Source organism: Panthera onca, chromosome A3 (assembly GCF_046562875.1).
Source record: "Panthera onca isolate mPanOnc1 chromosome A3, mPanOnc1 haplotype 2, whole genome shotgun sequence".
Taxonomy (NCBI): Eukaryota; Metazoa; Chordata; class Mammalia; order Carnivora; family Felidae; genus Panthera; species Panthera onca.
Genome location: NC_138341.1, coordinates 6958532 through 6973917, shown reverse-complemented (window position 1 = coordinate 6973917; position 15386 = coordinate 6958532). Strand labels below are relative to the sequence as shown.

Genomic DNA, 15386 nt, shown 5'->3' with positions numbered 1-15386 from the left:
TGATTTTGGAAGAGGCAGCAGAGCTGATGATGAAAAGTGACTTACATGGGTGTCATATACTTTATAGTGTTTACTCTTGCTCTATACCAAATAAAAATGTTTTTGTGCATGTTTTGTTTTTGGGGCAGTGCATCTTTGCTTTTCTTGGGTTCCAAGTCAGTCTAGTAAAATAATTAACGTTGGTTGTTTTTTTTTTCAGGGATTAGTTTGGTCATATCACTTCTACTTCCTCATGTCCAGTGGATTGATCATTCTGCTGTGTCTGTTGAGGGCAGCAGTGATGGGGATATTACCTGTTTTTTGCTCTTTAATTTGGAATATGTAATTTTTCTGTAAAAGATTTACTTTCGGTTTGTTCAGGCCATTAATACATTTGTTGCTCTTTCGTACTACACATGAATTGTTAAGGAATTGATATAGCCCTGGTTAACAGTGGTCAGTTTGAGTTGGTCACCTTCATCTTAGCAATTCTAAGCTGGCAAGCCAGAAATGCCTTTAATTTAGAAATTAGCTCGTTGCGTAACATGATACTTTTTGAGATATCAAAATTATTAGTAGCTAGTATGAATGTGAACTCATGTTCAGATTTCCCTAATTGTCACAAGTATCTTTTCACATTGGTTTGTTTGACCTAGGATCCAAAAAGGTCGAGGTGCCTGGCAGGCTCGGTTGGTAGAGCATGTGATTCTTGATCTTGGGGTTGTGAGTTTGAGCACCATATTGGGTGGAGAGATTACTTAAAAATAAAATCTTTTAGAAAAAAAAAAAGGTTCACACATTGGCTTGCTTGCCATATTCTTGTCTATAGTAGTTCCCTTCATCTGTGGGGGATACCTTCCAAGACACCCCTCCCTCCACCCTGTAGATGCCTGAAATCATGGATAGTACTATCCAAGCCCTGTGATATATTGTTTTTTCCTGTAGGTGCTTACCTATCGTAAAGTTTCATTTATAAATTAGAGTAAGAATTAACAGTAATAATAAAATCGAACAATTATAACAACATACCGTAATAAAAGTTTATACGAATGTGGTCTCTCCCAAAATCTTTTTTTTTTTTTTTTTTTTTTAAGTAAGCTTTATGCTCAGCATGGTGCTTTAACTCACAACTGCAAGCTCGAGTCGCATGATCTACCAACTGAGCCAGTCAGGCACCCCTCCTAAAGTCTTATTTTACTGAACTTACCCTTGTGACAGTGTGAGCTGTTAAACTAAACTGCATACACGTTAAGAGGAAGTAAGGTGAATGATGTAGGCATTTTGACCTAGTGTTAGGCTACTGTGTATTGACCTTCTGACGGTAGATCAGGAGGCTCATTTGCTTCCAGACCACAGCTGGCCTTGGGTAACTGAAATCTCGGAACTGGAAGCCTCAGATAAGGGAGGACTGCTGTGTTTTGTCTCTGCCCCACCCTTCTTTCCCATGCCATTTATTTCCTGAAGAAATTGGGTCATTTGTTCTGTAGGAATTCTAACATTCTGGGTGTGGCTGATTGCTTCCTAAGGTTGTTAGTTAATTTGGCAATCTAATCCCTTTATGTCTTAAAAAGTGGAAGTTAGGTTTTGATTAAATTCAGGTTAGATTTGTGTTTTTTGCCTTTTAATTAATTTAGGGGGGCAAGAATGCTTCATAGGTTATGCTTAGCACTTCAAAATGCGTCAGGAAGAGTTTGTTGTCAGAACTTGTCATTTTAGTGATATTACAATTGATTAGTAAGTTTAGGTGTTAATAACCTTTTTACCTTTATTTCAGAAAAGCTTGATTCTTTACTCTCAGACTACGATATCCTCTCTTTATCCAATATCCAGCAGCACTCAGTAAGAAAACGGGATCTACAAGCCTCAACACATTTAGAAACACTACTAACTTTTTCAGCCTTGAAAAGGTAATTCGAACTATTTATAGAAAAATATTGGGACTTATAGAAAAATGAGGGACTTAGTTTGGCAAAAGGAGAAAAATAAGGTGTTTACTGAGGTCTTAGGAAGTTACATTTTAAAAATTTGTAATCGATATAATTACAGTCGGTCATGATTCTTAATACTGCTTATTCTAAAATTCATAGTGATGGTTATTAAAAACAAGCAAATGGGTATTCCAGAGGTATTAATGATGGTAATAATGTTTATGGGATGGGTTCTAACAAAAGATTTTGATTGATTGAATGATTTATAATACCTTAGATTTTTTGTGCTACTTTAGAACCATCAGCTATGTAAAATATTTTTATTTATATATGAAGATGCTAAAGTTTAGAGGTAAAGGATTTGTTCAGGACCCCACAGCCTGGTGGTAAGCTGGATGTAGAATTCAGTGCTGTGCATATATTGGATTCCTGTTAAGTTGTAGCATAAATTGATAGATGTGGTCTATTTGGGCAGTAATTTTACTTTCTCTTATGTTTTGTAGATGTAAGTGATAGATAATTGCAGGCCTTTTTCTAAAATCTTTTTAGGGAGATTTACTAATATCAAAACAAACACTGAGAGAATATAAATGGACTGAATCATTCTATATTCATAGGTTAGGTCTTCCCTATCAAATATTTAAAAAAATTTTTTTAATGTTTTTATTAATTTTGAGAGACAGAGCACAAGTGGGGGAGGGGCAGAGAGAGAGAGGGAGACACAGAATCTGAAGCAGGCTCCAGACCCTCACCTGTCAGCACGGAGCCCGACGTGGGGCTCGAACTTACAAACTGTGAGATAATGACATGAGCTGAAGTTGGATGCTCAACCTCCCCCCCCCCCCCCCAAACAAATATTTTAAAAAAGAAAAGTAATACATATATTTGGTTTAAAAAGCCAACTATGAAGGGTATAAGAAGTTTTCACTTCCTCTTCAATCAAACTTCCCAGATCCAGAGAGGTTTCCTGTATAAACCTCTAAAAGGTTTTAAGGCATATTTTTTGCGTACGGATCCGTATACATGTAGGTGATATAGATAAGTGTATCATTTTTAACAACTGCATAATATTCCTGTTGCATAGAATTGTAACTGTTTATTGGCTAGTAACCTACAGATAGATATGTCTAACCAAAGTGATTTTTTTTTTTTCCCTATGGCAAATAATGTTGTAATAAATATCTTCGTGAAAATACCTTGTCTAGGTATTTTTATGGGATACATTCCTGAAAGGAGAATGGGTCAAGGAAATATATACTATAACTGTTTACTGATATTACCATATTTCTTCCCAGCCCAGTTTATTCTTCTAGCAGCAGTATATGAGTTTACCCATTTCCAGTAAGGTTTTATCAGCCTTTACTTTTTGTCCCTGTGAAAGAGGATGGTATCTCATAGTTGTTTTGATGGTCATTTTTTGTGAAATTGATCATCTTTTCACGTCTAAGTCATTTGTTTGTGTCTACCTTTTCATATCCTTTTACCATTTTTCTGTTGGATTCTTTTGGTTACTGAATCAGAGTCATGCTTAGCATATTTATCATTTATCATATGTGTAACTGATATTTTATGCAAATATATTTTACAATGTCATTTTGTTTTTCCTTGTTACTGCCATCATCCTTAGATTTTTTTGAATAATTTCTTTCTCTTAAGAGTTCATGTCAAAATATTGCAATATTGGTGATAGAGCTTCCAGACTTGTAGCAAATTTGAGCAGAGTGGTGATAATTATAGTTTATCAGTTGCTTATTTTGTGTCATTCACTTCAGTAGGCCCTTTGTGTCTATTATCTCTAGTTCTTACCGTACTCCACAAAGGAATTTTTGTAATCTCTGGAAAAAAAAAAAAAAATGAGACTCAGAGAGGTTGGGTAACTTGCCCAAGGTCATTCAGCCAGTAGTAGAAGATAAAGGATTTGATGATAAGCCTGTGTTATTTCTGCTGTGCTGATGGAGATTTTGGTGAAGGAGTGGATATAGTAGTGAGAGATGAATAGGAGCAAAGGGAAAAACTGCAAAATAAGAACTCAAAATTTAGCTTTCTAAGGTTGTTTGTTTGTGTGTGTGTTTTTTTTTTTAAGTTAGGTTTGAGGTACCTCATAGAAACTTTTCTGTGGAGGAAAATACTCCCGTAGCCTTCCATATTCTTTCCTGCTTCATAGATGCCATTGATTCATTAAGAAAATGTTCAACAATATCTACCTATTATCATCTCTGTGTAAAGCAGCAGAGAAATTTGTAATTTATTTTACAGTTTCCATCTCAGATGTTTAAGTGGAAATGTATCTAACAATGAACGATAACTTTGGACCAGTTACATTAAAATAGTTGATTTCATTTTACCCTGGAAACCATTCAGTTAGTAGGTGGTATTATTTTCATTTGTAGATGAAGGTTCAGAGGTTCAGAGGTTAAGGCCAAGATCAAGCATGAAGCAAGTGGTGCAGACAGGATTTAATTAAACTAGGTTTGTCAGACTCCAAAGCCCACACCCCTTCTTTCTGTTACACTCTGTTGTTAAAAGAAAAAAAATTAGGGTATTTGAAATGATCTGTTTATATACAGCTGAACTTACCAATGTGAAGTCACTCATTACTTGATGGTGATGGTAAATGATTAGATTTTCTGGATAGTAGTAAAAGGCAGAGTAATTTAAACCATGATCATAAAATTAGATGTGTGTGTGACTATTAGCAGTTGAAAAGCATGGAAGCACTGAGAAATTGTAAGAGGATTTAAAAAGTAATTTTATGGGGGCGCCTGGGTGGCTCAGTTGGTTAAGCGTCCGACTTCAGCTCAGATCACGATCTCACGGTCGGCAAGTTCGAGCCCCACGTCGGGCTCTGGGCTGATGGGTCAGAGCCTGGATCCTGCTTCCGATTCTGTGTCTCCCTCTCTCTCTCTGCCCCTCCCCCATTCATGCTCTGTCTCTCTCTGTCTCAAAAATAAATAAACGTTAAAAAAAAAAATTAAAAAGTAATTTTATGAAGAAAAACTGTTTGAAATATGCCTAGAAGTTACATTTCCTCTGTTTTATAAATCAAAAAATACTATTATTCTAAAGCAATGAAAAAGTTAAAAATACTGTTTTAATACTTTTTAAAAAATGTTTATTTATTTATTTATTTTTTTTTTTGAGAGAGAGACAGGGTGAGAGCAGGGCAGAGCAGAGAGAGAGGGAGACACAGAATCTGAAGCAGGTCCCAGGCTCTGAGCTGTCAGCAGGCTCTGGGCTGTCAGAGCCTGATGTGGGGCTTGAACTCATGAGCCATGAGATCATGACTTGAGGCAAAGTTGGAGGCTTAACCGACTGAGTCACCCAGGTGTGCCTGTTTTAATACTTTTTGATAATGTTACCCTTAAAAAGATTTAGGTATTTTTTCCTCTTTTTTTTTTTTTTTAATTTTTTGTTTTATGTTCTTTATTTTATATTTGAGAGAGAAAGAGAGGGAGACACAGAATCTGAAGCAGGCTCCAGGCTCCAAGTTGTCTGCACAGAGCCAGACATGGGGCTCAAACCCACAAGCAGTGAGATCATGACCTGAGCCGAAGTCAGATGCTTAACCGACTGAGCCACCCAGGCACCCCTTGTTCCTCTTAAGAGTGAAATATCTCCAGTTACTTGAAGGGGGCTAGAACTGATAAAGAAATGGAAGTGACATTGGAACTTCCATATCCAGCTGAATGGACCATTGAAAATAGTTACAAGGTGCAAACTTCCAGTTATAAAATAAATAAGTCATGGGGATGTAATGCACAGCATGGTGACTATAATTAATATTGTATATATGAAAGTTGCTAAGAGAGTGGATCTTAGAAGTTCTTATCAAAAGAAAACAAATTTGTAACTCTGTGTGGTGACAGATTTAATTAGTCATCATATTATCTATACAGAAAAGGATAGGAAAATACTATTAATTCAGGTGGATTAAAAAAAATTTTTTTTAATGTTTATTCATTTTTGAGAGACAGAGACAGAGCATGAGCTGGGGAGGAGTAGAGGGAGAGGGAGACACAGAATCTGAAGTAGGCTCCAGGCTCTGAGCCGTCAGCACAGAGCCTGACATGGGGCTCGAACCCACGAACTGCGAGATCATGACCTGAGCTGAAGTCTCATGCTCAACCGACTGAGCCACCCAGGCACCCCCATTAATTCAGGTGGATTGACACTAGTTTGTAGTTACTGTAAATCCTTAAAACTGAGAGAAACAAAACTGCTGAAGGAAGTCTCTAAGTACGTGATTTCACATAATTTTGGTAGGATAAAGCAAAATCTAAATTCCGACTGACCTATCCTGTCGGAGGTTTTTATAGCTCAGAGGTGAAGATTGGAATGTCAGAAAACAGTGGTACCATTTCTTGGTCCTTGTCTTTACAGAAGAGCAGATTTTTAATGTCGAAAACAAAGAGTGGGAGTCCAGTGATTTTTCTGGAAAGAACATTCAATAAAAGTAATATTGAGACTGCCAGAGGACTCTCAAACTAAATAAGTCATTTACAATAGGATGCTTTTCCTTTCAGAGTCCTCGGCATAACTGACGGGGAAAAGTTCGTAGCTGTGAGTGTGTGGGAAGATATGTTTTAGGATAACAGGAGAAAATGTTTCAAGGGTTTCTGAAATAATGTCCTATTGTCTCTCCCTCTGACCATTAAAAAAACCACAAGCAAACTGAAATTACTTTGTTGTGCACAAAAAGTTAAAAAGATGTGTTACCATGGAGACGGTCCCAGTCTAGCTTCTTTTTGGCAGTTCAGACTTACGCATACCCACAGGAAATTAACATTTCATGCTTTTAACCCCACACCTGACAAAATTTGTTCCTGTGGTTGAGATGAATCACATCTTTATCTTCGGTGTTCGTGGGCACACTGAGAGGGTAAAGAATAATTGAAAAATTCTTGCTCACCACACCCAGATTTTATGTCAGGACTGAAACTGGTAGAAAACAAAAGAATATTAAGCCAACTAAAGAACTGGTGTATGTATTTTAATGTTTGTGTTAGATACCTTGTATTTATTTTCCTGATAGTAATTGTGGATTAATTTTTTTCAAGATAGGTTCTCTTTAGAAGGAGAAAAAAAAAGCTTGAGTGCTTTTAAATATAGAAAGTAGCATTTATTAATTTTGCACAGCAGTAAGACCAGCTTGATTGCTAGAGGCAGGATGGTACGGGGGTTTTGAAATAAACCAAGTTCAGTTTCCAGTTTCATCATTTACTAGCTGTGTAACCTTGAGTATGTTGATGAACCTCCAACCCTCACTTTTTACTGTGTTAAGCGTAAAGAAAGCATGTAGTGCTGAGCAGGTATTCAGTAAGTGATGTCTAGTAATATCAGTCTGATAAATATTTCAGACAAGCAGGATTTTAACTTAAATTATCTAGATGTGGGTTTCCTTATTAAAAAAATGTTTTTAGTGTTTATCTATTTTTGAGAGACAGAGCACAAACAGGGGAGGGGCAGGGAGAGAGAGACAGAATCCGAAGCAGGCTCCAGGCTCTGAGCTGCCAGCACAGAGCCCGACATGGGGCTGGGACCCATGAGCCATGTGATCATGACCTGAGCTGAAGTTGGACACTTAACCGACTGAGCCACCCAGGTGCTCCATGTGTTTCCTTACTCTTCACAGTCTCCAGAAAAGATGAATGCATAAATTCTTTGAATCCTTTTTCCCCGCAATTCTGGTTTTTTTTTTTTCTTGGCCAAATTCTTTTTTTTTTTTTTTTAATGCTTTTATTTTTTTAGAGAGAGAGACAGACACAGACAGAGGGCGAGCAGAGGAGGGGCAGAGAGAGAGGGAGACACAGAATCCAAAGCAGGCTCCAGGCCCTGAGTTGTTAGCACAGAGCCTGACACAGGGCTTGAACCCACAAACCATGGGTTCGTGACCTGAGCCGAAGTCGGATGCTTAACTGACTGAGCCACCCAGGTGCCCCCTGTTTGCCAAATTCTTACAGTTAAAGAAATCAGTCTGTTCGTCTTTATCGGGGATATAACACTAAGTACCTAGTAAAATAGTAGTTGTAACTTGCATAGTCGTTTATTAATGTCAACTCTCTTGTCAGCTTTTTAAAGAAACTTCAATTTCATGTTCTTAGAGTAAAATTTTGTGCGAAACTTTTATGCGCTTTGAGTAAAATATGGACGCAATCTTTCCTTAGGCATTTTAAATTATACCTGACGTCAAGTACTGAACGCTTTTCCCAGAATTTCAAAGTCGTGGTGGTAGATGGTAAAGACGAAAGCGAGTATGCCGTCAAGTGGCAGGACTTCTTTACTGGACACGTGGTCGGTTAGTACGGAGCTTGCTTGTTTGCCCTTGTGTCCCAGGTGTCGGGTGTCTGGATCTCGTTTGATTGCCTGTTCTTTTTTGGTGGGGGGAAGAGGGGATGTCAGAGAAGTGCCATTCTTTGTTTTATTTGAGGCATATAAGTTTGAAAGCGGGAACATTCAGACAGGAATAAATGGGTATTATCCAGCACGTATACTGTCTGTTTAAATGATTAAAATGAATTTCCTCTCAAGTGATAAGAATTTAACCTCCTCCTGACTCCAGGAAAGGATTGTAGGCTTCCCTTATGAGATTTCAAACAGGTGAGCTACAAGATAAAATAATTGGCTTTACGATCCTGTTAAGTATTTTTTTAAGACCTACATCCAACAAGCAATTGTGGTTTACTTCTGAAACTTCCTTTGCAGAAAAAAGAAATGGCATTAAAATCTGCAAATAGTGCAGTTCAAGCCCTGTATAATCCAGATCGTGCTTTTTGCCTCATCTTAGTTCTTTCTTAACCAAAAGTAGGTAAAGTTATTCCAGAAGAGCATCTACACCTTTGTTTTTTGTTTTGTCTGTAACACACTCTAGATAATTCTCATAGGAGGATTGAGGGAAAGAGGTTTTAAATGAGTTGAGGCTACTCTTTAGGAGTGTGAATACCTTGCTGCTCGCTGGGGCCTGTGTTTCTTTGGTGTAGATTTCTACAGTCCCTAGGCAGATTCCACTCTGATGAAGGGTTTGGTTGATTTGCATTGACACTGGTGCATAGTTTAGTTTTTGATATAAGTATTTCTTAATGATGGAATGTTTTTTTCTTTTAAGGTGAGCCTGACTCTAGAGTTCTAGCCCACATAGGAGATGATGATATTACAGTAAGAATCAACACAGATGGGGCAGAATATAATATAGAGGTAAATCTACATGTGAATTTTTTTTTGGAGGGGAGCTGTTATAAAAAGCTGTTTCTCATTTGTTTTAAGAAGGCAAAGGTCTTTGGGGCACCTGGGTGGCTCGGTCTAAGTGTCTCTTGATTTCGGCTTGGGTTATCACCTCATAGTTCGTGAATTTGAGCCCTGCCTTGGGCTCTGTGCTGACAGTGCAGAACCTGCTTGGGATTCATTCTCTCTCCCTCTCTTTCTCTCTGCCCCTCCCGTGCTTGTGTTCATGCTCTCTCCCTCTCAAAATAAAGGAATAAACTTTAAAAAAAAAAAAAAAGACAAAGGTCTTTAATTATGCTTACTTTTCCCCTTGTATTTAAAGTTTTTACCAGTGAAGTAAATGATTATGATTTTTTATAGTAAAAGTAATATTTTTTTTACATGGCTGAGAGGCTGTCATAAGATGCACCCTGTATTTCCTTTTTTTAAGTTTAACTTTTTTTAATGTTTATTTTTGAGAGAGAGCATGGGTGCACGTGCACATGGGGAAGGGGCAGAGAGAGAGAGAGAGAGAAAGAGAGAGAGGAGGATAAGGGATCTGAAATGGGCTGTGTGCTGACAGCAAAGAGCCCGATGTGGGGCTTGCACTCATGAACCGTGAAATCATGACCTGAGCCAAAGTTGGGTATCTAACCGACTGAGCCACTCAGGTGCCCCCTTTTATTTATTTATTTATTTTGTAAGTTTATTTAGGAGTGCCTGGGGTGGCCCAGTTGGCTAAGCCATCCCACTCTTGATTTCTGCTCAGGTCATGATGTCATGGTCACGGGATCTAGCCTCACATTGGAGCCTGCTTGGAACTCTCTCTCTCCCTCACTCTCTGCCCTTCCCCCTCTCATGCGTGCTCTCTCTCTCTGTAAATAATTAAATAAAATAAAAAATTTATTTTGAGAGAGAGAGAGAGAGAAAGCACGAATGGGGTGGCAGGGAGAGAATCCCAAACAGGCTCTGCACTGTCAGTACAGAGCCCAGTGCAGAGCTTGAACTCAACCACCAGATCATGACCTGAGCTAAAATCAAGTCAGATGCTTAACCGACTAAGCCACTCAGTCGCCCCTGATTTTTATGTTCTTTATTGCATAATTCTTATCTGCAGTTACCTTGATATAAAAATTATTGTATTAAAATCTTAGACATAAGAGTAAACAGGAAAATGTATATATCTTATTTTTAACACATCACCATTAAACATTTTAAGCCATCACTAATTTTATCACCAAAGCTTGCTATAAATAAGGCTTATATGAATAAGCCTAGGTTAAACTTTAATCATAAGATGATTGTTTTGGAATGCCTGGATGGCTTAGTTGGTTAATCATCTGACTCTTGGTTTTGGCTCAGGTTGTGATGTCATGGCTCTTGAGATCCGCATCGGGCTCTGTTCTGGCAGTGCAGAGCCTGCTTGGGATTCTCTGTCTCCCCCTCTCTTTCTGTCCCTCTGCAACTTGCACGTGCACCTTTTCGTGCACACACACTCTCTCTCTGTTTCTCTCTACATAATAAACTTAAAAAAAAAAAAAGATGATGTTTTTCCTCCCCCCTTTCTGCTTTGAAAACGTTCAGATTTACAAAAGGACTTTATAGATACCCTGTGACCTTTCATTAACTGATAGCATACTACCACGTGTGCTTTATTGTTCTTTTTTTTCCCCTCAAAGGGAAAATAAGTTTCAGACATCATGACACTTTACCCCTAAATGCTTCAGTGTACGTCTCCTAACATTAAACGTACTCTTCTACATAGCCACAATAAGCACACCTGAGAAAATGAAAATAATTCTGTAGCATTATCTAACAACACATAGTCCAGATCTCTAGTCATCCTCAAAATCTCCTCCATAGATCTTCCCCCTCCCAATGTAGGGTCAGTTAAGGTTCTTGCCTCTTAATTAGTTGTTCATCAGTTGACTTTTTCTGGCCACTTGTTGATAATGGTGATAATAGGATTTGCTTCTATTAGTAGTAATAGTAAGTACCTTTGTCTTGAAATCTTAATATATAACTAGATTCATTATGTTATCTTTAAGATAGATGTATCAGTACTTTACCCCATAAAAAAAATTATGTTCAGATAAGTTACTTTTCGAAGGCACATAGTAGGGGTACAGTTGAGGTCTGAACCCAGATATCTCTGATCGCAAAGCCTGCTGTCTTTTTCTGTGTTAGACTGGCTGTATTAGGAAACTCTTAATATGAATTTAGAGATGTTTGATCCAGAAGAAAACATTTTTCTCTTTTCCTGTTTGTAGGCCAAATGACGGTCCCTACAACCAAGGAGTTGGTTAGGTAACTTTTTGAGGTTTCTGCTAGCCCTGTGGTTCACCATCTCTTTCTTTTTTTTTAAATTTTATTTTAGAGAGAGAGCGTGAGCAGGGGAGAGGGGCAGAGGGAGAGAGAGAGAGCTCAGTGAGGAGCCTGACATGGGGCTTGATTCTGCAACCCTGGGATCATGACCTGAGCTGATCAAGTCAGACACTCAACCGACTGAGCCACCCAGGAGCCCCATTGTCTTGTTTCTTAAATCTACTCCATACATGGATTATGAAAGAAGACACACACACACACACACACACACACACACACACACTTGACTGTTGAACAACATGGATTTCAACTGCACAAGTCCACTTACATGCAGGTCTTTTTCAATAAATATATTAGAAAATTGTTTAGAGATTTGCAGTAGTTTGAAAACACAGATGAACCATGTGGCCTAGAAATGAAAAAATTAAGGGAAACTTAGGTATTGTAAGAATATAGTATACAATACATGTAATGTACAACATATGTGAATCAGCTGTTTATGCTGTTGGTAAGGCTTCTGGTCAAGAGTAGGCTGTTAGTATTTGTTTTGGGGGCATCGAAAGGTACGTGTGGTGGATTTTCAGCTGCATGGGGGCGTCAGCGCTCCTAACCCCTCATTGTTCTAGAGTCAACTATATTTAACAGCTTTATTGAGATAAAATTCACATTCCGTACTGTTCACACGTGTAAAGGGTGTACTTCGTTGGCTTTTCGTGTCTCCTAGAGCTATGCAGTCATCACCACCCAACGATTTTAGAACATTTTCATCATCCCTGGAAGAAACACTGTACTCTTTAGCAGCCCGCCACCCTTTGCCCCCAACTTCCCTAGACCTAGGAAACCACTAATCCACGATCTCTGTAGATTTGCTTGTTCATTCGTGTAAATGGAATCCCAATATGTGGTCTGTTGTGTTTGGCTTTTTTCACTTGGGATGTTTTTTATTTTTTTTTTTAATTTTTATTATTTTTTAAAAATTTATTTGAGGGAGCACGAGTTGGGGGAGGGACAGAGAGAGAGAGAGAGTCAGTCAGTCCCAAGCAGGGTCCGCACTGTCAGCACAGAGCCCCATGCGGGCTTGAACCGCGAACTGTGAGATGATGACTGGAGCCGAAGTCACACACTCAATTCACTGAGCCACCCGGGCACCCCTCGCTTAGAATGTTTTCAGGGTTCACCCATGTTGTGGTTCGTGTCAGTACTTCATTTCTTCTTATTGCCAAATAATAGTATATTTTATGGATGTGTCACATTGTGCTTATTCATTCATCAGTTGGGCATTTGGGTTGTTTTCACTTGTTTGGCTCTTGTGAATAATGCTGTCGTGGACATTTGTGAACAAAAGTTTTTGTGTGAGTATATATTTTCTCTCGGGTTTGTAGTAGGAGTGGAATTTCTGGGTCAGATGCTATCTCTATTTTTAACCTTTTGAGGAACTGCTGAGCTGTCTTCCCCAGTGGCTGCACTTCGCATTCTACCATTTTTCATTCCATAGTACGTGAGGCTTCCGACTTCTCCACATCCTCACCAGTACTTGTTATTACCTGTCTTTGATTCCAGCTATCCTAGTGGATGTGAAGTCATGTCCTTGTGGTGTAGATTTTCATTTCCATAAGTTATGTGTATTATATAAATGTGTGTACGTGTGCACGTGTGTATATAAAATATCGTTTTGGTACTTTTCCTCGCAAGCTGCCTAGTTTTGATGAGACCGGCATCCGTACAGGAGCTTTGTTCTTGCCTTGGGTAACTTTTCAAGTATGTTAGCTATGATTTACTGTGACCGTGCGGTAGGAGAAGTGAAGATTTTTTAGAAACTGCTTTCTTGGGAAAGCGATAATAGGTTTTGGGTAACATTGCTGTGAGTTTTCAGTCTTCCCTCCTGTGGGCAAAACCTTCGTGGCACAAAGATACCGAGGAAGCTGGAATAGGATACCATGGTCAGTCTCCCTCCTTGCTAGAGGCCGTCACCCAGAGTAGGGTTGGTATGCAGCAGGCGCTCCACAAATGGTTTTGAATGATTGGAAAAGGTTATGTGTTTTCTCTTCTGGAGCTTCTAAAAGGTTTCATAACTTGTGCAAAATATATACATAAAATGCTTTTTTCATATATACATAAAATCGAAGAGTGAATAATCCATGTATTTATTTACCAGCAGAGAAACTCTGAGGAAAATGGAGATGATTTATTTTTGATAAAATGACTAATCGGTTTACTTAACCTGGAAATGACGTCATCTAGAAACAAAGAATGTTGTTAAGAATTTAGTGGTGAGGAATTCTTATATTTTGCATCTCAATTTATGTTTTCTATTTTAGCCACTTTGGAGACTAATTAATGATACTAAAGACAAAAGAATGTTAGTTTATAAATCTGAAGATATCAAGAATATTTCACGTCTGCAGTCTCCAAAAGTGTGTGGTTATATAAAGGCGGATAATGAAGAGTTGCTTCCAAAAGGGCTAGTAGACAGAGAGCCACCCGACGGTAAGACTTAACAAATAGTTTTTCAAATGAGAAGCAAGCATGATGTCTGTCTTCAGTAGGGGTGATTATTAATTGGGGGAAAAATATTATCAAGTTATTATAGTATTTGACTTGAAAATAGAGTTTTATTCAGAAATTTAATTCTTTTGCCTATAATGTAAGAATCGAAAACACTAGAAAATAACGGAACAATAAAGATTGGAAAAAGACTGCAGAAAAGGGAAATTGAATAATCTGAGGGGATTTTTTTTTTTTTTGTAAATATTAAAGAAGGATTGCTCACATATAATGTTTCAGTGGGTGTGGTGAGGAAGGAAAGTTTTTTTATTTGGAGAATTTAAAAATGAGAAAATAGTACCATTGAGAACAATCTTGAGATAAGTTTATAAGAAATTAGTTGGGGGGCGCCTGGGTGGCGCAGTCGGTTAAGCGTCCGACTTCAGCCAGGTCACGATCTCGCGGTCCGTGAGTTCGAGCCCCGCGTCGGGCTCTGGGCTGATGGCTCGGAGCCTGGAGCCTGTTTCTGATTCTGTGTCTCCCTCTCTCTCTGCCCCTCCCCCGTTCATGCTCTGTCTCTCTCTGTCCCAAAAATAAATAAAAAACGTTGAAAAAAAAATTAAAAAAAAAAAAAAAAAAAAAAGAAATTAGTTGGTACCAAGAGAAGTCTGTACTTTTCAGAAAGAAGGCTATCAGCCTTGGGACAGATCACTTCAGAGTCATTTAAAAACAAAACCATCTTGGAGAAATACTCTACTGTCCTCATTTTTTGAAAACTTAGAAAATTTATTACTAACATTTTAGTATATAAATACATAAATTGTCAATTTTGTATTTGATAAGGAAAATGATCTATTACCATAAATGTTTTTAATGTCTGATTATCTTTATAGTTTTATTATTACTTTGGTTAATTCGTAGACTTCTAGAAGAAAATGACAGTTTCATAGCCCAGAAGTAAATTAGTTGCTTATTTTACTTGAAGTACTTTTTTTTTTTTTTAAGTTTTTTTTTTTTATTTATTTTTGAGACAGAGAGAGACAGAGCATGAACGGGGGAGGGTCAGAGAGAGAGGGAGACACAGAATCGGAAGCAGGCTCCAGGCTCTGAGCCATCAGCCCAGAGCCCGACGCGGGGCTCGAACTCACGGACCGCGAGATCGTGACCTGAGCCGAAGTCGGACGCTTAACCGACTGAGCCACCCAGGCGCCCCTGAAGTACTTTTTAAAGTATCCTCATTTTAGAAATTAAGGAGGCACTTTCCTTGGTTTTGAATTCCACGTTAAAAAAAATTTTTTTTTTAATGTTTATTTTTGATAGAGAGGGAGCGTGCATGTGCACACTCGTGCATGAGCAGGGGAGGAGCACAGAGTGGGGGTGGGGAGACACAGATATGAAGCAGCCTCCAGGTTCTGAGCTGTCAGTACAGAGCCCGATGCGGGGCTCGAACTCACGGACCGTGAGATCATGACC

At 38.5% G+C, this 15386-nt stretch overlaps 1 protein-coding gene across 3 annotated transcripts in view; it reads left to right on the top strand.

Annotated features, from left to right (window-relative positions):
• The window catches only part of ADAM17 (ADAM metallopeptidase domain 17), a 53580-nt gene that overhangs the window by 8940 nt on the left and 29254 nt on the right, over nt 1–15386 (top strand). For 2 of the 3 annotated variants that reach the window (XM_060648092.3, XM_060648111.3), the window contains exons 2-5: nt 1754–1886; nt 8072–8202; nt 9010–9098; nt 13748–13916. In XM_060648092.3, coding sequence (XP_060504075.1) covers nt 1754–1886; nt 8072–8202; nt 9010–9098; nt 13748–13916 — 522 coding nt within the window. Of the gene's footprint in view, nt 1–1753; nt 1887–8071; nt 8203–9009; nt 9099–13747; nt 13917–15386 lie in introns of those variants that run through there. The other variant, XM_060648122.3, reaches the window with a different exon arrangement.